This window comes from Vidua chalybeata, chromosome 6 (genome assembly GCF_026979565.1).
Source record: "Vidua chalybeata isolate OUT-0048 chromosome 6, bVidCha1 merged haplotype, whole genome shotgun sequence".
In the NCBI taxonomy this organism is placed as follows: Eukaryota; Metazoa; Chordata; class Aves; order Passeriformes; family Viduidae; genus Vidua; species Vidua chalybeata.
Window position 1 is genome coordinate 26,365,087 of NC_071535.1, and position 25,202 is coordinate 26,390,288.

Genomic DNA, 25,202 nt, shown 5'->3' on the forward strand with positions numbered 1-25,202 from the left:
ATAGGCATTTCCTAGGAGGCACTCCAGACATGCATTATGTGCCTTCCAAGTTAAGCAGGAATATCTGGATCTATCCAGTTACTGTCTCCTTTGATCTTTTTTTGTTGTAACTGACCACATCCCTCCTCATTTATACAAGAAATACTCTTACTTGGAAATATTGAAAAGCTCAACTGTCTGTTTAGATATTAATGAAGAACTGATCTGAATAAAGCAGAAGATTGTATCAAAAGGTTTCTACAATTCTGGCATGAGTAAGAAAAGTCTCACTGATGGATTTTTCAAAAATGATGTAATTCATAGATTTCAATACAAGATTCTCTGTTCATTTAGCTTTTTTAAAGTCAGGTACTGTAAGGAGCTAAAAAGTCAGACTGCTCTAAACTCTATAAAGAGACTTCATATTGTTTACTTTCCTATAAAAATCTCTAAAAAAAAAGTAAGCAAAAATTTAGATTATTATTGTAGTCTCTAAAAGTAAATTATTATGTATTAACTATTATGTAAACTTGGGTTCTCTTCTCCTGTAGTAAATAAATAACTAATAGTCCTTTGCATTTATGTACCGTCTTTTATCTGTGGATCTCAAAATACATGTATGTATATAAGCTACTCTTCATAGGTCTCACTGGTCATTATTCTCATTATTTTGTTGTTAAAAAAAATGAGACAAGGAAGGAAAAAGTCATACAAAATATCTATTGCTGAGCAGGAAATAACAGTCAGGCGCTTTGAGCACCAGTGCTGGGTTTCTCCTGGTGATAGTGGCAGAATATTCTATCTAATTGTGCAGCACTGTCAGATAAAATCAATTTAGTTTTCTTAAATGCAAGTAAATTATTTTCCCCCTAAATTAAAACTTAAATTTAAAATACAGAAATAAGGAAGTAGCTTTTGGATTTACTTGTAAGAACTAACAGATTACACACAGAATTCTATGGCTTATCTAGAAAATACTTTGGATAGAACACATTCATGTCCTGAATGTATTGATCTCTATGCATATTGACTTTGTAACTAAAAGTTCCCATCCCATTGGTGAGTCATGGGTCACAGTGACAGCAGAAGATCACATGACTCATGTACAGATGGATCTTTCAAGGTGACCCCTAACTGAGAAATAAAATCAGCACAGCTTTATGAGCACCTCTGCTGAAGAACTCTGTGTTGGCTCATGTGAAAGAGTAGTCAGTGCTGTCAGAGATATCTTTGAGCCTGCCCACAGAATTATTATAATTTTTCCACAATGGTCTTTTTATTTTTTTTCTTTTTTTTTTCTTTTTGGTAGCACACTATTAAACAACAGGATTGGAACATTTGACAAAAATATTTATTCACTATTAGTTTTAATCTCCTGATTAAGCCAGAGTAAATACAAAAGCAACCTACATCTGAAACCGTGCCTTTTTCAGCTTTGAATTCTCAGTATGCTTTTAAGGTACACATATAGTATAGATTTTTTTTTTTCTAAGTATTGCAGCTACACATGGAATTACACATTTAAATGAGCTTACAGAACAGGTGCTTCAGTAAAAATAATGGTGTTTGCCATTTATCTTTCAAATTAAATAATGTGTTTTTAAATAGTAACTTTTTTCATAATACACTTATGGGAACAACATTTATCTGTCACATTTTAAAAGATGTATTAGTAATAAATGTAAATTACCTTTGGAAAATCAGTAATTAGCCTCATCAAAAAATAAACAATCTGCCACCAAAAAGATAATCTTTAGCATAGTTAAGTATAATAACTGTTATTTGAATAAGTTAACAAATTAGGATAGATTGCTTCTGTAATTCATTCCCCATAGCATGAGACATGAAGTTAAAGCATCAAGCTTGTGAATGGGGGAAGGGAGCTCAGACTTTAGTGAAACCAAACCTAGCAGCTCATATTTTCATTTTTGGTGTGTCAGAGATAAACTATATGTATTCCTGAACTTTACTACTGGGAATAATACAGTACATAGTTATCATTGAAGTAATGCTATATGTACAAGTTAAGAATCAGTGTATCTTCCTACATATAAAAAGTGGGAATGTAGTATGAAGGGCTTTGTTCTCTTAAAATAATTTGTCAGCCCCTGGGCAAAAGTGGAAGCTATAACATAACCCTATTATGTTGTTGTATCTAGATTCTGCATTATATTTTATTGCATTGTGGGGCATTTATTATTAAATCTATAGTCTGTGTCCAATCTTAGACCTCACACAAACTGCATATTTTCATTTCCAGTATTATGGAAAAAAAAAACATCTAGCTAACATGCTATAAGTAACTATAAAGTTCTGAAGAGTGAGGTAAGTTTATGCAGTATTTTGAGATCCTCAGAGTAAAAGTACTAATGAATTGAAAAGACATGTCATTATCAGGGAAAGAATGAGAACAAGGATAAATTCACACTCACTACAGCAAGTAATCTTCCTCAAAATAATATTATAAAAATTAGTGAAAAAATAAGACAACTAGTAAAACAATAACTCGGAAAGCTTAGTTTCAGTTAACAATCTCAGACTTTTGTCATCATCTCAATTTCCAAATAGAGATTTCTATATACACGTTAGCAATTTAATTTAATTCTAGAATACATAGAATCATCTATGAGTTTTGTAATTCATAGTTGATTTCCATTGCTTTTCCAGTTGTTTGGATATGTCCAAGTATTAACCTAATTGGCAATCAGCAGGTCATGATAGCCTATTTCAAAGCCATTCCTGACATATCCTCTTTGCTATGATGGTTCCAAGATAATGCATTAGTCAAATAGGGATGTGTTGAGATAACAGCAAGCTGTAGACTATTGCTGGCATAACCTAAAGGCTTTGCTGGAAATACATATGTGAATGTGGGAATGCTGGGTAAACCACCAATAAATGGAAAGCCCAAAGCTTAGAAATATAACATAACAAAATAAAAAATGAGGAAGTTAGATCTCTAAGAGCAGCAAAGTAATCTATTTTGTATAAACCAGATGAAATCCTCTGCTACAGCTACATAGTTTGCCATAGGAGAGTACTAATATTTTCCATGGGCAGTGATGAATAACAGCCTTTTCTCCTGCCAACGTCTTGGAATCATAGCATAACTTAGGTTGGAAGGAAACTTGAACATCAACTGGTCCAACCTCCTGTTAAAAGGAAGGCTGTTTTCAAAGGTAGAAAAGATTATTCAGGGCCACATCCACTTGAATTTTGAAAATCTCCACAGATGGAGATTCAAGAACTCACCAAGGAAACCTGTCCCATGCTTAGCCTTGTGTTTTAGTGTAAATTCCCTTTCTACAGCTTCTGGCAACCAGTAGCATTTGGAATTGGATTGGCATTTGGAGTTGCTGTTCTGGCTGTGGTCTGCTGGAGGAGTGTTTCCAAAGACTAATGGCATTTGATAGATCTGTGCTGGCTTTTGGGTCACCAAACAAGTGAGACTCAAAACAGCAGTGCTGCATGATAGGAACTGATTCAAAAGTTGCTTTGTAGATCCTCTTCTGTTATTAAATGTGCAGCTATTGTTCAACATTTATGTGAGGTCAGAAATTCCAGATCTGAATCACTTTCAAACATTGGTAGAGATCAGGACCACCTTTTTGCCTTAGGTTCCATCATCTTATTCATGTTTCAAAATGCTTACCCCAAAATAGAACCAAAGGTTGCAGTACTGATAGTCACAGCTGGGTGACTATCAGTTTCCATCTCCATTAGCATCCCATTATATACTTTCATGATGTTCTAAAGATTTGCTGTTTTGGAAACCTCAGCTTTGGCCTAATGCTATGTTGTAATAAATGTGTTCTTAATAATGTCTTACTGAATTAAAATCATTGTAAACTGACATCAGGAGATGACTTATTATCTCTCTATTCTCCAGTCTGCTTAGCCATTCGTCATGGTTTGCCTAGAAATATTGTAGAACTCCAACTCACTAGTCAAACAAACTAGTTCCAGTAGAACTGGAAGTTCAGCTTTATCAAGTGCTTTTCAACCCCTCCTAAGACCAGATGCCTGCAGAGAAAGGCTTCAATGAGCAGGGATGGTTTCTGGTTCCCTCAGCTGAGGAGGGAAAGAAGGCTGATATATTATGTTGGAAGAATTCCCAGGGTCTGCAAGATAGCAGACTTGTTCCAGAAGGGAGCAGCTCCAGTCAGTGCAAAGCCAAAGGGCATAAAGCAATTAGTATTCACTGCATTTGTTGACTAGTGGCATGTAAACTGGGATTATAGTGTAATCAAAACAAATGACATAGTATTATCATGAAACAGAAGCCCTGGCTGATTATTCATCTCCTTTCATTGTACAAAAAAAGTTAAAAAAAAAAAAAAGGTAAAAAAGGTAAAAAAAAAAAAAAGTGCAACTTGTAGAGTACATACCTGTTTTTAGAATAATCTATGTGTCTGGAGAGGGTTACATTCTATCTGTGCATATTTATATGTCTTTCCTTATGAAGTTTCAGGAGATGTTCTTCACAAGTAAGAGTTTTTCTGTTCTGATGTAAACCATCCTTTTTCTGTGAATGGCCAGGCTTTATCTGAAAATCTGTAGCTGAAGCCTCTTCAGAAGCAGTAACACATCCTTTTTTCTCTTCTGTTCCAGCTGATTTTCCTGCACTACTCTTTTTAGTGCTAACCTCTGGAGAATTCTTTTCCAAACTTTCATTTTGTCCATCTGAAAACAGCAAATCATCATCAGCATTTTTTGAATTACTTGATGCACATTTTTTGTTAGTATTTGGAATATTTATATCATTGTCATCCCCACATAAGAAAGATAAATCCCTACCTTCAGAAGAAGTTTTAACTTCTAATGACTCTGGAGTCACTTCACCTAGTGACTCTGCAGATGTTTCAGAAATAGGGTTAGAAACAGGTTTCTGCTGCTCAACTTGTGCTTCAGAAGAACCATTAGAAATAGACTGCTGCTGCTGCTCAACCCATTCCTCCTCAGGACAGGCTTCAAAGAAACATTCAATATCTTCTCTCTCATCTGTGAAGTCCAGTGGCACAGGAGTGCTGCTCTTTTCCTCTATGTATTTGATTACCTCTCCACAGTCACTATCATGAGAAGAAAGTGAAAGATAAGAATAGAAGTCCCCTTTTCTTAGCTGAATGGGTCTGTGAGAGTGTTCTAATACTTTTTCCTTGATCTGTGCTAATGAAGCTGGAGCAGATGACTCACATTCGGGTTGTGACTTACTTTTCAAAGCTGTTGATGCCATGTCTATTATCTCCCTCACAAAATGGTGTACTGAGCCATCTTCCATGTTTTTTTTATCAAAATCAGCAGATTCACAGTTACAGCACATATCAAAACCATTGGCTGATGAGTTGCATTCTGCTTCGCTGGATTTCAAGGCTGCACAGCAATCAAGAAATTTTTCAGTAGCGTTTATTCTATGTTGTTGACCACTAGGTAAAGATGGCTGTAAAGCTGTATCTTGTATGCCTATGGAATTAATTTCTGAGGAACATTCAAGACAAGGCTTTTTTGCAGGAGAGGAAGTAACAGAGTGATGATCAGGCTGAAGATGACTTTGACATTCTCTTGGAGAGTTCCTGGATCCAGCTGAGGACAGAACAGTCTCCTTGCCATCCATATGTGAATCATCTGAACTGTCTGTAAATGCTTCACAGACACCACACTCATTTTCAGCTTCTCTGACATCAAGTGATGCATGAGTTTTGGGGGTTGCTGCTACTCTAGCAAGACCTTCCTTTTCACTGCCAAGAGTATTTTCAACATTGCCATTCTCCATATCATCCACAAGCTGATCCTTCACAACCTGAGAGATGTCTTTCACTGGGCGACTTTTTGTCCCTTTTTCACGATCACATGGTATATTCTTACTATTGCCATTATTTTCCGATATTTTCTGCACTGAACCATTCAACAGTGTTTCAATGTTTAATGTGTCTGTGGCTTTTGATGTGTCATTACTAACTTCTTTACTGCGCTGAATTTCATCACTGAGGTTACTTTTTCTTTTTTCCCTTGTCAAGGAAAATTTTGGTCTAATCCAGGTTTGAAGCTCGTTTTTTATATAATCAAGTCCTGAAATTAAATTGCATTCTTCATAAATATCCTCATCAGTTGCTATACTGGAGTCGTCATCTTCATCTTTGATACCTAGCTCTTCCTCAGTTAAGGTAAGGGTGGAACTTGAAAGCAAATCACTGTCATCTTCATCATCAGTACAAGCAGAAGTGCAGGAGACATTAACAATCATGCTGACATTGACATCACTCTCATCAGCTACAGATCTATTAAGATGTTTTCTAAATGATGCATTTGAATCTGGTATTTTATTTCTGTGTAGTACAATGTCTTCAGAGCAGAGAGAAAGATCCTCGCTGCTGCTGAGTTCAGTGAGAGAAGCTGCTGAATCTTCATTGATTGAAGATGCAATATCTAGAGAGAGCTGTCCAGTAAAAGACATTTTTTGAGAGCTACTTTGGAGTGTTATATCAGAGATGCTGCGCTTTATTTTTTGATCTGAAGGACTCTGGATATTCTCCAAGCGATTCAAAAGATCTAAAGTCCTTTTACTGAGCTCTCCAACAGAATCACTGCTTGCACTTATGTCTCCAGAGCCATGATGACTAAAAAGATCTTCATTGCTTTTGTAGGAAGTCAGCCAGCTCTCCAAAGAGGCACTTCGCTGAAGACCATCTCCACTTTTAAAAATACCTGAGCTGAACAAATCACCTACTACCGACAGAGATTCTAAAGAAGAACTATGAGATAAAGTGGAAACCTGTCTTGTATTCTCTGTAACAGGTAATTTTTTTACAGTTTCTGCAGATTTACATGAATTGGGATCTGATTCTCCACAGATACTTGCCAGAGTATGATCATGAATAAACCCATCTGGTTGTGACTCTCCAGACTTAAGTTCGGATTTACCAGGTATTTTGTCAAAACAAAAGTCATGAAACAAACTACCCTCTGTATGTGTTTTTTCAATCTGCGATTGTTTCATTATCACTGGTAATTTGAATTTGGAGCCTTGAAGATATGAATAATCATAAAATGTAAAGACATCATGTTTTCCTTGCAATTCTTCTGGACAACCAGGGTTAGACATAGTAATGCTGTCCAAATCCTCATCATTTTCACTTCCACAGCATGCAGAAGGAGCCAATTGGAAATCATCTGAAAGACTAGTATGATCTTCTTCATCTTGCTTTAGTTTTGGTTTTATTACATTATCCACTTGGATTTCCACCTGCCCAATTTCAGGATTACTCTGACTGCTTTCAGTATCATTTAGCAAAAAAATTTCTGAATTATTTGTAGTTTCTGTATCACATTCACTCACTATCCCACTCTCACTCTCAGAATGCCTGCTTATGTTTCCACTCTGATACATGCAGTTATATGGTTTTGCCAATGTGGTACCTCCTATTAGATCTGGCAGGGATTTGGTAGATGAAAATGATGAGTCTTTACTAAGACTTTTGTTTAAAATGTTAGACTGCATTACACTGGAGAGTCTGGATGTTTTTTTCAAAAAAGGCATATGTTTTTTTTCTGATAATTCAATATTATGAAGGCTATAGACCTGATAGATGTGAGGATTTGGAGGGGAAGTAATGTTGGGACAATAAAGAGGAATTCCATGATTACTGATACTTTCATCCTCATTCACATCATTATCACCACATTCTTCTGAAGCAGGTTTCTGGTTTAGATCATCCTTGTTGAGCTCCTGATCAGGATCACTTAAGTCTTCATGAATACTGATGAGCTTATTACTTATGTCAGTTTCATCCCATTCTAGTGCATCTTCACTTGGACCATTTAGATCCATCAAACTGGGATCAATAACATTTAGAGGCTCCTGTAAAAGAAAAGTCAAAGATTAAAAATATTTACAGCTGTACTTTAAATGTGCTCCCACTAAAATCATGTAAGTTAATGGAAGTAAAGTGCATTTTTGGAACAATGATCACTAATAGGCTTTTAATTTTGTTACGCTTTGTGTGCTATTAAAATGATCAATTAAAATGAAACCTATTACATTTTGAAAGATTTCTTAGACTTATTTGTTTCTTCTTACTTGCTGTCAAAATATAATACAGAAATTTGACTTTAATTTATATTAATTGTGGTTAGTAACTTTATATATAATAAGTTTTAACTTGGAATCACACAGGAGGGTGTTAGTGAAAAACATGCAATTATGTTGGATATATGAAAATCTTTCTTAGCCTGCTTAAGTTTAAAATAGTTAAGATGTAAAAGATTTATGAAAACATTTTTGAAATGTTTGTAACAAGCTTCTGTGTAGTCAGTCGTTAAACAACAGATCAGAAGTCTTAATGCATTTTTGCTAGAATTTGTATTTATCCTTTACTTGATAATAAAGGCAGTACAAATGACCAGTAAGACTAATGAATGTTGATATGTACAGCTGAAAGATCAAGTACTACAGGAGTTTCAAATAATGTTTGCTCTGTTACCTTTCTCTGAAAAATGTCTGATAAACAAGTGTGAGAAACTTAATTTTCTTTTTAGAATATTTGTAACTTTCCAGTACTGTTTGTTATTATGACTCAGAACATATGAAAACAAGAATTGATCCCTCTAGAAACATGTGTGGCAGAGGAAGAACACCTTGACAACTTTTCTCACTCACTCACTTGATTTATCAAGTGGCCAACAGTACCAAACCACTTTAAGCCCTTGAAAATAAGACTGAAATGGTCCCTGATTTGGGGGCCGAGCACAAATTAATTTCACTTTATTTTGCTATTTCCTGAGAGGCCTCCATATTAGAGAAGGCTTTGCTTTTACAAGGAGTCTTGTAATAGAATTGTTGACTAATGTAGAATTGTTTAGTTTAAATCATCTGAACATCTGAACAGTGATTACTGTATCCAGAAACACAAACACTTCTTCCAAGAAACCTTTCAACTCTGATCTCTTGCTTTCTCCAATTTTCTTTGAGCAAGTGATGTTTTTAAAATACAGCACTGACATGATGCCAAACAGCCAGAGCAAATCCCAGCAAATATAAAGCAGATAAAATGAAGCTGTAGTCCAACGAAGTGCAGTTCTGTACAATTTTGTTACTGACTTAGACTCATCAAGACCCAGCCAAGGTTAATTGTGGAGAGAAAGGCATGTACTTCTGACTTCAATTCTCAGTTGGAAACTCTCTTTGAAGTAAGAACTAAAGCTTCACAGCCCTTTTGTGAGCTCAATAGTTAGGACATAGATTTTGGGCTGGGACACTTTGCCAGACTGGGCATAAGAGATATGAACCAAGCTATTCTCTCAGGAGAAGCCCTACCTACATGCTGTTCTTAAAAGAAACTTTCTTGTCCTGTGTCATTTTGAATAAAACAAATATTAATTTGGTCATAGATGAGGAGAATTTTGTCCTGTAGTGCTGTGTTTGGCATGTTTAATCAGCAAGAGACACAACTCCAGTGCCTATTTAATTATGGATATAGGTGGCATTGTTTCTGTGCAAGAAACAAGGCTATATCATCCCAGTATGTCCAGTAAACAAGAGGCTAAAACAATCAATGGAAATCAGGTGGAATTATTTCCCCCAAACTGGGCAGCTATCCACCATTCAATGGGGTGATGTGATTATTAACTTATTTGATAAATCAAGACTCTCTCCATCTAAGATAAATCTGTGTCCTCGTGCTTCATTGGGCTTAGCTGTAATGTAGGTCCCTGAGTACTGCAGCTGTATTAAGATATCACATATAATAATGGGCAGAACTGCAGGTGTGAAAGAATTTTTTCATTCTTGGCAGGTTAGGAGGCCTTCGGTATTTCCTGAATCTGTCATTACTAATGTTGCAGCTTTGAGTCTCTTTGTGGATCTACCTACCCCAAAATTTTTATAGAGTACCTTTGCTAGAGTTCTTTCTTTTCCCCCATGAGACACTGGCTAAAGAAAAATTCCTGCAAAAACACCCATTTGTTAGAAAGCTCTGGCTATCGGAGCAGTTCTGTACATTGTGGAGTCCAGAAATCCTTATTTGGATTTGCCAGTTTGCCATGTTTTAATAAAAGCTCCTGGTTTGTACTTAGCTGGACTCCGTTTCCCAGCTGTAGCTGACCCTTAACTAACATTTAAGTAAAATTCAGGAAAATATAATTATTTGAAAACCTGTTAGATTAAAAAAGAAATCATATTCAATGGCTCATTTTCTCTGTGTCATGTTTTATGACACTGTCATACTCAGCTTAGGAAGACATTGCTGTGGGAAGTTTCCTAAGCTGCTTGATTTTACTGTTTTAAGCTTCTGCCAGCTGCAAGAAGAAATTACTGAAGGCAGGAAATCAGCAGCAGGTTCCAAGAATTTTATGTTCCATAGAATCTGATTCTGTTTCAAAACAAAACATTTGGTCCTCATTGGTCAGGAAGATAACCTTCCCTCTGTAAATCAGCACTTGGCTGCTTGTTTGTTCAGCAAGTCAGATGGACTAAAACAATAAAACATGTAGAGTTGTGACCTCAGCCCATTCATCTTCACTGAGTGCTCCCCACTTCAAAGCCTATTTTTTTATTCTTAAAATGCACACGCTTTTCTGAGGCCTGGCATATACTCAGAAGTTTTGCAGGCTTAGCTTGATGGCAGGGGATTTTAAAAAAATATATTTATTTAGTTTAGTTCTATTTTCCTTCTGATTGTTGTTTATACTTGCAAAGACTCTTATGTAGATATGGTCATTTTACTAATATAGATTTCTCTCTCCAAGGAACTGACTAAATTGATATTACTAAATTACTACTGTAGTTATAAACATCATATCCCTTGAAGTACAACTTTAGTGGTTATCAGCTACACTGGCAGCCCTTCCAAAGTACAGGAAAAGTTTTAACTTTGAAACAAACCGCTCAGCTTAAGTCACACACATTCTGTATTTGGCAGTTTTAGTACAGGTATATATTTTCCCTATATTTTTGTACAAAATTTAGTGAACTGTTCAAACAAGGCAGAGATTGAGGTAGTTTTTGGAAGTGCCACACCATAACCTCTGGAATAAATCTCTGGAGTGAAGAATGGAAGGTGGTGTCACTCCAACCTACATTTGCACTGACAGCAGTAATGAGGTAAAAACCCAGGAATTTTTAGGAACCATTTTTATCATATCAGATATCCCTTTTTCAGGCTGCTCAGTGCAGAGGTAGGATGCCAGATTATTAGAGTTATAATGTTAGTAATAGATTATTAGGTCTTGCCAACAGAATGTATAAAATTCACCAACCTTATCCTTTACTTGGTGTTATACAGAGGAGGGTACAAATGATAAATGTCAGATAGTGCCAGAGATAAATTCTGTTTGCTCACTTTACTGGGAAAAATGGTGTTGTTTCTTCTTCTGTCCATGTTTTCATTTGAATGAACTGTATAGTATTGCACAATTCATCTTTTACACAAGGTAGATTAATCTTCTACTGCCATTGTCAATTTGGAAAGCTTTACTTGTGTAAGAGCTGCAGCATGTTTTTTATTTTGCTGCAGTAAATTAAGAATATATCTTTCCTAGAGAGTTTGACTCTTTAGGGAGACTCCAAAGGAAGTTCTACCTTGCCTGGATGAAGGTATCCGAGTGACTTGTCCCAGTGAAAAGAGTCTGTGTATGGCAGGGGGATTGGAACTAGATGATCTTTGAGGTCCCTTCTAAGCCAAACCATTCTCTGACTTAATGATTCTCTGATCCCTTCTTGAACTGCAAATACCCAAAAAGGAAGAGGTCTATCACAGACAGACATGCTGATTTCCACGTGTAAGACAGATTATATTTAAAGAGAGTCCTGGAGGGTGCTACAGAACATCACATTTCAATGGAGTGAGCCCCGTATGCTGACTCCTAAGCCCTGGCTTTGCTGAAGTCTGTGGCAAAATGTTGCAAAGGTACCTGTCCCGTCTGGCAAAAACTTTTTGGTTTTTTTTTTTTTTTTTTTTTTTTTTTGGTCCTGTCTGGCAAAAACATTTTGGATACAGGTTTGTGTAATTGATGGCACTAAATTTCCTGGAATTCAGAAACTTTTGTTTTTATATGTGAAGGAATATGTGAGTAAAAACATATATTTAATTTTTCTAAAAATGGGTAGTTTTAAAGTAGGTCTGAGTGGTCTCTAACATTATAAAGTCACTAAACATGGGGAAAACAAAGGAATAGAGATAAAGATTGGGGTTTTTTTCTTCTCTCTGTACTTCTCCAAAAAATCCCGAGAGACAGAATTATGTCACTCTGTCCCGAGAATGTGAATGTCACAACTAAAATCCACTACATTTAGAGAAGAACTCTAGGATCAGTAAGAAAAGTAAGAAACAGCAAATAGTTTTGACCAAGAAAGTAAAAAAAATTCTCAATGTAATAAGAATCAAAAGATGCACAATATTATGCATATTTCTGTTTTTTTGCATATTGCCACTAGATAAACAACACTTAGGAAGCATATACTGTTGCATGAAACGTTTTAAGTATGATTAAGTGAATAATCAATCAAATTATAGACTCAGAAAAGTGAAAGTTTAAATTAATTCTAATGTACTTGAAAGTGCTGCTTTAAGGATTTTAGCTATTCCTACTTTGAATCCAGAACTATTTTGCTCAGGAAAGCATTCCCATTTCAGTGGGATAACTCTTGTGAGCACAATTAGGTGTGTGCTTAAATCCTTGTAGAGTTGGTGTTTAATGGCTAACCAGTTATCTGCAGAAAATGTTAATGGGAAGAAATAAGGTTATTAAGCCAAATAAAGACATTTCCTCCCCAATGCTCTTTAAGGAAAAGTGTCAAAATATATATATTTTTTTTTTAACTAAAACAAGAATAGTCTAGCTTTTTTTCTGAAGCAAATGATATTAAACAATGATTCTCTGTTTTGGCTTCATTTGCATGTGCTACTCCAGTACAGATACTTTGTGTTGGTGAAACAGGCCTCTAATGTAACCCCTACGTACTATTATATTTTTTTTAAGGAATTAACATGAAAAAAAGAGCTTTTACAATAATAAATACAAACTCTGTTCTTCCTCCCTCCCTGCAACATATCCTTCAGTTGCTGTGGCCAAATTATCCAAACTCAACTGCATTTAAGGGCCAGGGAAAAACAGAAAAAGGACAGAAAACCATCCCCCACCTCCAGGAATGTGTGCACATTCAAGGAAGACAAACATGATTTTGTCTTTTGAAAAATGCAAGCATGCCAAGTACTTCTGCTGAGGGAAATAGTCGAGTACAGTGCCACTTCACCTCTGCCTCACTTAAACTTATTTTCTAAATGGTGTTCCCTGTATCACAGTCATCAGAAAAACTATCCCCATTTCCCAACACCAATTTTTAATATGCATATGCATAAGCATATGCATATGCATAATATTCCCTGTGCATAACACTGAAGTGGCCTACACATTACAATATATTGTCAGAATATCTGGAAGCAGTGTGCTTTATCACAGAGAATGAAAGAAACATACATGAACATACATATTTGTTACAATTGCAATTAAAAGCAAGCACACATTTATTTCCTGAGAAAATAAGATCTAAATCTGTGGTAATCTCCTACTGCATTTTACAACTATTATTGCCTCTCTCAATGACATTACACGCTCAATCCTGCACATGCAGAGTTCCTCCTTCTCTTTTAGGGGTCATGTATGCTTACAGGTAGTGCCAGGGTCCTACACAGGTGGTTGTATGCACAGATTCCTGTACCACAGGAAGGACACTTGACTTTGCCTCTGCCCACTGCAGTCACAGATGTCACCTGCATGGCTCACAGTATGAGCTGGGAACAACAGAGACTCCACTTTTGCTCAGGTCTCTGTGATGATGTTTGAAGTTCTCGGATAATGCTCAGAAATAACAGTCTAAAGGACTACTATTGTCATATCTAGGTTTTAAAACAGATCATTTTCTTTATCATGGCAGCAGCTTTGTGGGCACATCGCCTAAGAACAGGCAAAATAACTGCAGTGGCATTTTAAGAGGATGCCCAGCTGAAAACTATTAACCCCTGCTAGAAGGAGAAGTATTTTAAGTCAGAGATATTGTCCATTCTCTAGGCATTCTTCTGCTATTTCTATGTCACTTGATGCTAGGTAAAATTCTGGGGTCAGTTGTGCCTGCATATGAGTCTTATGAGAGTATTCTAACTCCCTTGGTAAGCTGCCTACAGTGTCAGATGGACAAAAGAGTGAAAGGCTCCAGCCTCTCCATCACACTCCACTCACACATCACACTGGAGTGTACAAGCCAGGCTGAAACAGAAGGTGAGCCACGTCAGCAGAAGGCCTGCAGGAACTAACTTTGATCACAGATCAAGGCAAAAGCAGGGACTCAATGAGTTCAGTCCTTGCTCTGTGTCCAAAGGATCATTGTTAATGACCTACTCATTATCTGTTTTCCATCCTCTACAGAAGCATTTGCCTCTTTTTTTTTTTGCCACCATATCCTTTCTAACATCCATGTTTTTTTATTTGCTAAAGAATCCCTTTAGATGTTACTAGAAAGAAGAACATCTATAACATTTTTATATTGAATAATATTGTCATCCAAATAGGTTTACAATCCCAGACCTATATCCCAAGTTGTGTATTTGGGCTTTTTTTTTGTGATGAGAAAACCTGGTTACATGACATATTTTACCAACTGTTGTTTTTACTGCTTTGTAGCTTTCTTTTCATCTGTCAAGAGGTTACATGACAGGATTTTTTGCCCTTGAATGTCATTTCATATCTCACCTTTACTTCAGAGAAATATATGTTTTTCTTTGTTCAAGAATCCATCACAAGCCCTTTATGAAACTCTTAGAAAAACATTCCTGGCTTTATCTAAAACCAAAATGTTTCCATGCACACATAGTTCAGAACAGAGCAAATCCTGGCACTACTCCTCAGATACATGCCCATGCAAGTTGGTGAGAGTTCATCCATGCAAAGTCTCAGAATTTAACCCAAAAAGTTTCTTTATAGTTAAGACTATCAAATATCTAGAAAAAAACAGGGAATTTGTCGAACATCATATTAATGCCAAATCAATTGCATTCCACATTTAGATGCTCATAAACAAATTTGTACCAGCAAAGCAAAATGGCACAATAAAATCACTGTTGCTTTCTATAGTAAAAATGTGGTGAACCTCGGATCCAGGAAGAAATAGATGATGTCTGGCTTCAGATCAGGAGGCTGAAGGATAGCTTTATTAAAACTATACTAGATTACATTAATATACTATTTAAAGAGATATTATACTATTTTATATACCTACTTCTTACTAGTTACCTAACTAACTTGTGACTCTCTGCTGAGAGTCTGAGACACAGCTGGATCCCATTGGTCATTGAACCCAAACAACCTTCACTAGAATCCAATCAAGCGAGCACTTCAGGTGAACTATCTCTATACCACATTCCACATGGGGAAAACAAAGGAGCAGAGATAAAGATTCTTTTCTTCCCTCTGTGCTTCTCCAAGAAATCCTGAGAGACAGAATTATGTCTCTCTGTCCAGAGAATGAATGTCACAGCTTTCTCTTTGTACTAGTTAAGAGGTCAGCATATTGTTAATAATTGTTAATAATAGTTTTGATTTAGTATCATTTACATTGGAACTGGTACTCCTTTACCAGTGTACTCTCAGTTAAACCAGAACATCTCAGTGGGTGCTGTGAATGGACTCAGTAGATGCAATAGCCATCTCCAATCTACAGCAGGCACATCAGGACACTGAAATCATGGCTTTTTAAAGAACTTTGTTTCAGCAGAAATGAGGGTTTGTGAAAAACTTTGAAGAGTGAGAATCACCATAGAAACATAGACAGATATAAGGTACAAAAGAGCAGGACATAAGCCCTTGGGAACTTGACCTTAGGAGAAACCTAGGAAAAAAGTTTTCTCTTGAATAGAGAGACTTGAATTTCTAAATAAAAAATTCTTCCAGTATACTGGAAAGGGAGACTTTATCTATTATTTATGAATTACAGGACTGCATGAAAAATACCCATCCCTATCATCAGTTTCTTCTTCTGAATCAGTTGAGAGACCACCAAATTCACATTATCAATGAGAATGGACTCCCTGTCTCCCTTATATAAATTTTCAATGCAATTTCTCTGCAATTTCAGTTCTGGTATTTCCTGAAGCGATTGATTCACCATCCGTAAATTTAAGATATCAACTTGAGGGGAGTCAATAAGCAAGTATTGTTAAGTCAAAGTCTAGGATAATACTGCATATTACAAGTACATGCACAGTCTGCCCACCTATGGATTTCCAAGTGCTAAGTTAAACACCACACTTGTCAGTAAGTGGCAGGGAGTTCTGGCAATGAATCAAAATTACAATGGTAAGCACTTTGAGGCTACAACAGCACAATTGCTCCTTGCCACTACACAGACTATGCCTAAAAAAAGCTGCTCTTCAAATGTTGCAATATAGAAACACTGGCCTAATCTCCAAATATAAGCAGTTCCTAGGTAGGTACAGCTCTTTCACCAAGATCATCTCATCTTTGAACTTCCAGATTATTTTCTTTTCTTCTCTTGTAAGTGATGATTATACCTCTCTCTATACATAATAGATGTCAACACAGCTCTGGAGCTGGCTGGAAAAAAAGATTGGAATTTCCAATCTAAGCTAGTACATTGAATAGGTCCTGTGCAGTGTCTCAGGTGCACAGTTTGGTTTGGTCACTTGCAAAATGATTTGATATAAGCATACTTTGTAGAAATTCACTTGGAAAAAGCCAAAGTAGTGGACAACTATATCTTGCTATTGTAAGGGGTTTATACATGTCTGTCTTAGTCTGACAGAGTAAAAAATTACAATAGGGAGTAACTCACTGTTACAAAATCACTATATTGCCACTATTCAACTTTCTTCTCTTACGGGTGAGTTTATTTTAAATGTTACATAGCTTAAACTTGGGCTCAAATCAAAACATAAGTTAAAGATTTCAGTCTATCCACAATGACTATTTTCAGTGCTGGTGAGGCCCAAAAAGTCCAATGAATATTAAGAGTTTACAAAGCAGTAACTGAAGGGCACAGGGCTATTAGTATTAATGTTATCAGTAGAAGTGTTGTTAATATGCAGTATAGAGCTCTAAGTCTTTCAGCTGCAGCTGCTCAGGTTTTTACTGAAGCTGTATGTTTGACATGTACTTTTTGTGTAGTGCTTAGGAATTTTGGAACAGTTTATGGTATTTAGTTTCACACTGAAACAATATTCCACCCCTTTTAAAAATCAAAATGGATTTTTAGAATAAAGTGTCTTTCTGAATTGTTCAGTAAACCAGTAAACCTGCTGAATGAGCTGTGACTCCATAAAGTTTAGGAACTCATTTATTATGTTTGTAGATCAGACACTGCATTTATTCACAAAGTGAATCTCTCAAACTTAGCTTTCATTAGAGCTGCGGGGAGGCCCAGTTCTTCTCACTTTGCTTGAGAAGGTGAAGCTCAAGAAGATAATTAACCATGAAACAATGAGGAGGCTTGCTGGGTAAGCACTAGTGTGAAAACAGTTACTCCTCACAAAGGAGGGGAAATTAGCTAGCTGGATAAAAAAGGAAGTGTCAGACAAGACTGAAAGGACTGCAAGTGTAAGTAGATAGCTCTCGCATCATTAATGCAATTTTTTTAACATTTAAACATCACTGGTTTCTAAATTTAAATGCACTTAACTGCTATGTGTTAGGTGATATTAATATGCCATTTAAAAATAATTTTTCTTAAAACTTTCCATTTTCAAATTTCACCACTTTTAGTCATCCTTCCCACACATGAAAAAAGTCACTGCCTCTAAGTACTGTATTCTTGTTTACAAAGTCGATGTAAACAGAGTGTTCTAAAAAAGATTCTGTTTGCTCATTGTATTTTATAAACTCATTATTTTATGTTAATACAGGTCTTTTTTTATGAACAGAGTTTCTTTTGATTATACTGTTTCACAGAGTAAAAACTTATGATATATCTTTCCTTTCAAAACTTCCTTCAACTTGAACAGTGTTCCCTGAAGCAGCCACATTTTTGGCAGAAATTCAGTTGTATGCTATGCCAAAAGAAATAGAATAAACAAACACTGCTTAACGCAGCTGGCTAGGTAATTTACATATTACTGCACACACCAAACACGAAGACCTGGATATGGATTAGAGCTACAGCAATGACACAAACATATATAAGGAGAAATGAAACTCAGATCATCATTGCTCATGATTTTCATTTTATTATTTAATGTGCATTATAATACCTCTGATATAAATGTATGTGCACACTTAAATATTAAGTAGATGTATTTATTATAATTTCTGTATATATATTTCTCTTTATAGAAAAACTATGCTAGAAATGTCTTGATAAACTATTAGGTGGGTACATTTTTGAAACTTTTCTTCTGGTGAAAGCACACTATCTAAATGGCTGTATTACAGCTTTTGGAAATAGCAAAAACCCCTCCAAATACAATGAAAACATCCCTAGGCATTTTGTAAAACTTCTTCACTGTACACATAGCATAGGTAGGCCTCCAAATCTACAAGTTCATGTGCTTTCAAACAGCAACAGTCATTTTAGGTGAGATCAACAGTCCATTCAGCTGAGTCTGCAGTGGTTGGTAATGAATGTTTATGGAAAAGTTAGAAAACCCTCAAACATATAGAAAGATACAGAAGCTGCCCTCCCAAATTTGAGAAGTCAGCCTGTGGGGACTTTCAGAGTTGGAATTTAATAAGCATTTATTTATGTCCTCTCCATTAATTTGTCTGATTACTTAGTGCAGTCATTTGTATTTTTGCTATCCTCCACATCCTGTAAGAACAAATTTCTTTTTTATTATGCACTCCATGAAAATAGTATTCCCTTTTGATTGTTTTAAATCTCCTGCCTGATAATTTTATTTGGTACCTTTTTCTTTCTGTGTTAAGAAAAAAGAGTAAATAATTGTACCTTAGTTATTATCATTTATTTTTAAAATAGTTTTTAATTGCATTCCTGTCTGCTTAGCACTGATGCAGCTCCTAGAATATCCTATAACAGTGAACAGTGAGATACTGACTATGCATATACTTCCTGAAGATCCTGCAAATATATTTCCATAGTGGCATAAGTACTGTCTTCTATCATCCAATATAGAAGGCCCTTGTAAGATGAAAAAACTGCAGTGCAACCTGTCAGAAAATAAGGTTTCTTCCTCTTTTTCTAAAAACTATTTTATTTGAGAACTCTTGGAAAAAAAAGACCTGAAGATTAGCCTCAGTTACACTCATATACTGTTCCTTGCAGAACTGGATTCATTAGACTTGCAGAGCAACCAGTCATGAATTTAACTAAAAAATCACAAGTTTGTGACTTTCATATTTCCCTTAACTGTAATTTTTAAAATAATCCCGGCCTGAGCAATAGACTTACAATTAGTGGATATTAGGCATCTAAATAAAACACTGACTTCATCCTGCAATTTGAACACAATGCATTGCAATGAGAGTCAGTGTCTGCTGAGCACTATTAAATATCTGACCCTGTACTTAAGTGCCTAAATAGGAAGTGAGTTCTTTTGAAGACCTCTGTCCTTGAAAATTAAAACCTAACCATTTTAGCTTTTATTTTTAATGAGGTATTTTTGCTGTTTAAATGGTGTTTGACAGTTCTTTCAGCATCAGCGTGCTTTGGAAACATCATATTTCCAATTTCTGAATATTATTTATTTTCCCACTAAAATTGATTATTCCTGAGAATTTGTCTGGTTTGGCTGGAGTTATGATTTTGAACTTTCCATCATTTTACAAAGCCATGGCAAAACATGATATCTGCCAGAGTGAGGAAAACAGTGGAATAATATAGCAGATTGGTGAAATGCAGGGAATATTTCACCCTTGGATTGTTACCTTATACTTTTAGTTGCGACAGAAAGATTTGCAGTCCCTGAGGATGTAGTAGAGCCCTCTGTTGAAAGACTTAAATATATTTCTTTTTTTCTTTCTATTCACTCTAAAAACCTACCGTTGCAGGTGGCCACTCAGGAGACTCTCTCAAGAATACAACATAACATTTATCTGAATTTTGACTAACGTTGACTGGATCTGGAATTTTTTTACTAAGATCTGCTCAATAACAACGGTTTTCCCAGCTTTGTTTTGTCAGATCATCCAGACTCTGTGCACTGCCATGATGGCTGCCCTCATAACTATGGCTGGTCCTCAAGAAAATTTACTAGAAACACAGAATTTCTTGCAAGAATGTGGGATGTATTACCTATCTTCAATTAAGTTCAAGAAAAATCTAGACCTAGGATAAGCATCTGCATAACTGTATTTTAGATCCTACGGATGATTGTTTCATGTCACAAATCAGACTCAATGCAACCCAGAAGCTCAAAACCATACACACTTCAAGTATGAGGATGGTGCATCATATTACAAACTCTAAAATCAAATATCCATTCACTTAAAAATTAAATATTTTAAGGAAGCACCAAAGTGAGCAAATGCAAGTAATCAAGACAGTACTGTCATAGACTATATGAAAGATGTCCAATACAAAAACGAAAACACAAGTCATTAAATAATTTGTAATGGCTAGATCATGTAATGGGTGTTCAGCACTTTACAATATGTAGTGTGCCCTTCTCATCCAATTAAGTTAATCATCTCTCAGTACTTTTCTGTGCTAGACACTCCTGACGAAATTCTAAATTTTATGCAAGATTTTTAGCTAGGACTCACAAAATGATGGCTTGTGATTAAATAAGAAACTTTTAGAAACCAAGATTTTTTTAGTGAACCTATCTAGCAAATGACAAAGACATTTTTCACCCCTGAAACAAGGGGGTTTGTGTGTCTTTTTTAAGCTTAGAACAAGTGTCATTCTATGGGTTGAAAAAATATTGCATCAGTGAAGTAAATGTAGAGAAGTGGAGACACCATGCCTAACATTATAAAAAACTGTTTTCTTTCCCAGAAAGCATCACATAAACAGATAAATAGAGTAAAAGAATAAAGATACTAAATCAGAAGCAATATAGTATACTTTAACAATTTGTTCTTCTAAATGCATTATAAAGAAGTAAACCAGGAGGTTGACGGGTAAAAATCCTGAAAAACCATTTAAGCAGGCTCTTTACCTCCTAAGAAACAATCTTGTGGAAAGAAGTGCCTTTCTTTTTTCTTCTTTTTTTTTTTTCAAGTGAGCTGTCTCACCACTGCAGATTTTCCCAAGTCCTTGCAACTCTAATTAAAATGTGGTAATTGGTTATGTTACCTCAATTACCATGATGCATGGACATTGATACAAAGCGACACCAATTGAATCCCTTGGGTGTTATACCCCAAGGCCATCCCATTTATTGTGGCCTTATTATTTTCAATTATGTGGTTGGATGTACAGCATACTTTCAAGCCAATACAGATGAAGGTTCCACTGGACTTTCAGTGTAACGTACACATAAGATGACTCAGAAGAAGAGAATAAATTTTTTTCCATGAGGTATAGTAGTGAACTTGGTGATCAGACAAATTAATATTTCAGACATTTTCAGGACAATGTGAGAATTAGGGCACCTTAACTCAAATCGCCTTAGCTCAAAATCTCCATTTTAAATGCATGAGTAATACTGTCCCTTCAATAATTAGCCCTCTCTGTTGAATAAGAAAAGAAATTGTCTGTTCCATAAAACAGGTATGTTTCTCATTCAATGAATGAGCATTCTGGATAAAAAGCAGCTTCTCCACTCACCAAAAAGGCAGGAATATTGAATTGCAGCTAAAGTAAAATCCATTAGAAACCACAGTTTTTTATCTTTCTCCCTGTCCCGAAAAAGTGAATTTCCACAGTCATCTCATTGTAGTTTTCTATACAGAGACATACCTGATCTGGGCAAGACATGCATAAACTGGAATCCTCTGTAGCAGCTGAAATTATCCATTGAGGTTAAACACATAATTTGCCTTGGGTATACCACTGTCTGAGCAAAAAAACTTTTTAAAAAGTTGCAGAAAACAACTTACATATTTGCACTTGGATTTAATTTATGGGCACAACTATGATTGAATCCATCCCAAAACCATTTTTTAACTTTTCAGTCTTTCAAATAGACTATATCTTCTAAAGGAAAGTGCATAGCGAGTTAAAGCTTCTCCAGCTGTTGAATAGGAATTTTAGATGGCAATTTTGAGTTTAGTTAAATGAAGATTGTTGCTATTGCTATTGCAATTGCCAGGCAGTATTCTTTTTCCTTTAAGACAATTGCTAGCAGGGTCTTGTTAGACAAGCTATAAGGCATCTGTGTAATCCTGAAGCTAAAATTAAGGTGATATATAACATTATATCAGCAAAATATGGAATGATAAATCTGAATGAAAAGAATTTACTAGAAAAAAAAAAACAAATCAAACCAAAACAAAACAATAAAAAAAAAACAAAACAAAAAACAAACAAAAAAAAAAACAAAACAAAAAAAAAAAAAAAAAAACAAAAAAAAAAAAAAAACAAAAAAAAAAAAAAAACACCACAACACCAAAACAAACAGATGGGGGAGATAAAAACCTCTTTTGCTAAAACAAATTAGGACTGCTTCCAGTTTTCTGAGGTTTTTCATTTTATGAATACCTCATTCTATATAGCCAGATTAACCTACTGAATCTAATCATGATTCGTCTTTCTGGAGCTTTTTTTTAAATCTTATTGATAATTTCACATTCTACATAGAACTTTTTGTTTATGAGCTTTTACCTGACTGTAGGTGCATGAAGTACATGTTAATAACTTGTTATTTGTAAACTTATGGTGCCCACTATTGCAAAAGGTGAGCAAAACTAAAAACTGCTGAAGACCAGTCCAAAATGAATGAAGACAATTCAAAAGAAACATAAAGGTTTTCTGTGGTTAATACCAGCATACCTTTGTAATATTTTAAGTGGCCCAGATAAGTGAGTGAATGTAAAAAAGGGCAGAAAGGGGACAAAGGAAAATCCCAGTACACAATTGGAAAACAGTAGAAGATGAAAGAGACTCTTGCACTGAGGCTATACAAGCATCTGGGGCATCTTATTTACTGTCAGCAAGTCAGATGCCATGAATGAGTCAGATGCCATCAGGCTATAAAAACATCTCATTTGTTTTCATAAATTACAGTATTTTGTGGGCAACCACAAAGACAGACTTGTTACCAAGGGATACAGTTTGTGTGCCAAGACTGGCACACCACCAAATTCAGAGATATGGTAGCAGAAGAAATGGTTCTGGTACCTACCCAAGAAATGACTGCACAGGAACTGAGTGAAAAGGAAGGTTAGAACATGCCAACTCAGGCAAGAAAAGTCAAAGAAACATGAATTCTGCAGTGGCTGAAGCATATTTAAATGTTGATAATATGGGTAATTCTATCAGCAAGAGAAACTTGTAGAAACTGACATACTTAAAAGAAGCATTATTATAAAGAAGCCTGAGATGAGAGGTTCCAAAACAAAACAGTCCACAGTGAAAATTAGATGAGCATCATGAGCAGCCATCTAAATGGCTGCTATTTCTTAGCAGAAAGAATGATACACCCCTCAACCAGTGAAAGTCAGCTCAGCCCAGCAAATAAATCCAGATCACCTCAGGCAAAGTGGGAACAAAGCAGAGGGTACCTTGTGAAGTTCCAAGCCTCCAGATATCAAGTGAGATTCTGTACTCATATCCTCACCATGCCTCAACTCCTGATCGATTGCAATCCCAAACAGAAACACAAGACTCCACTCCTGCTGCAAGAGCAGCACCAAGCTCTAATTAGCTGTTAACAGTTTATTTAGAGCAACTGCTTCCATACAGCCACTGCTCACATGCAAAAGAGAATAATATGCATTCATTACAGTAACTTGGACCTCTGTCAGCACTCTCTAACATATCTCACAAACGCAACTTCTTTCTGTTCCAAGTCAAATAGGAGATACATATTTACTAAAAAAAAAAACCAAAAACCAAAAAAAAACCAAAAAAACCAAACAAACAAAAAAAAACCAAACAAACAAAAAAAAAAAAAACCACAAAAAAACACCAACCTGCTGATTTGTGGTATTTTACCTTTAAGATAACACAGTTGGAATGCAGTTCACTCCTTCTTGGGCTGTTACTGACCCAACAATACTCAGCCTCTAACAAAAAAAAATCAGGATTTTGAGAGCTGCCTTTTGGTTTGGATGTTGCCTAAATACTGCACATACTTATTTTTGAAGCTCCAAAGTTCAGCTGTTCTTCTACTGCTGGTCAGATCATTAAACATTTTGTGTAGCACTAACCAAATTTATTAGAGCTATTGCTGCAACACATTAGTAATATGACAAAAAATATTCCTAAAATGGAACTATCACAAAAACATAACCATCAAGAGAAAACCTCTGCTACTGTATTTTCTTTCTTTATCAATTTTTTCTATTCCTCAGCCTCATATTTATCTTCTAACCCATTCACTTGCCCAGCCTATTTCATTGATGAATTCTTTTACTTCTGTTCTCATTTCTTGCTCTCCTAGACTCATTACCATCAAAACTCTCTGCAACTGTTGAGATGGCATTAGTCTTCTTTTATTCCTTGTCTTTCCTCTCAATTAAATGTAATATATTGTTTCAAACTCCTACCTACAATTTCCATAAAGCTTTTTTTCTGGATCCCCACTAATTCTGGATTTTCCTTTAATTCCACTGAAATTTCTGTAATATTTTCTCACAATCTCAATTATCTTCACTTTTCACATTGCCAGTTGACTAATCCCATGCTTGTAAAACCAACGCTAACACTACATTTGCTTTTCAGGGATGAGTTCTTTCCATGCTGCCTCATACAGAGCCCCTTTTGACTTGTCCTAACCATCTGTTCAAACCTCTTCCTTCATCGAGTCCCATTTCTATATCAATATCTACAGCAAAAGAGCCAATAAAACAAACTAGCAGAGGAGCATTCCTATGTTATAAAGTTTTGAAAAAGGCAGGCAAGCAACATTATTGTCACCTTCACCAGTTCACTTGTCCACAGCATCCTTCTCACTAACTCACCATTTCTTGGGCTGTTTAGACTGCATTTTCACTCAGGAACTGCTAGAGATTCTAAACAATGCCTTATGTATCTTCAAACGGTATGACCCTAACTGAACTAGAGAATTATAGCTTCTGTTATTTTTGTAAAGAAACTTTAAAAAAAAGAAATCAAAAGTAGTATTTCACTGTTAGTCAGATAATTGCTAAGAGGGATGTGT

The 25,202-nt window shown here is 35.7% G+C and overlaps 1 protein-coding gene across 1 annotated transcript in view; it reads right to left on the reverse strand.

Annotated features, from left to right (window-relative positions):
- Positions 1 to 25,202, reverse strand: part of AKAP6 (A-kinase anchoring protein 6) — a 214,800-nt gene that overhangs the window by 1,634 nt on the left and 187,964 nt on the right. Inside the window, exons 12-13 of the mRNA XM_053946534.1 lie at positions 4,777 to 7,834; positions 4,368 to 4,662 (exon numbers count right to left, since the gene is read on the reverse strand). Of these exons, the coding sequence (XP_053802509.1) occupies positions 4,409 to 4,662; positions 4,777 to 7,834 (3,312 nt within the window). The 3' untranslated portion in view covers positions 4,368 to 4,408. The remainder of the gene's footprint in view (positions 1 to 4,367; positions 4,663 to 4,776; positions 7,835 to 25,202) is intronic.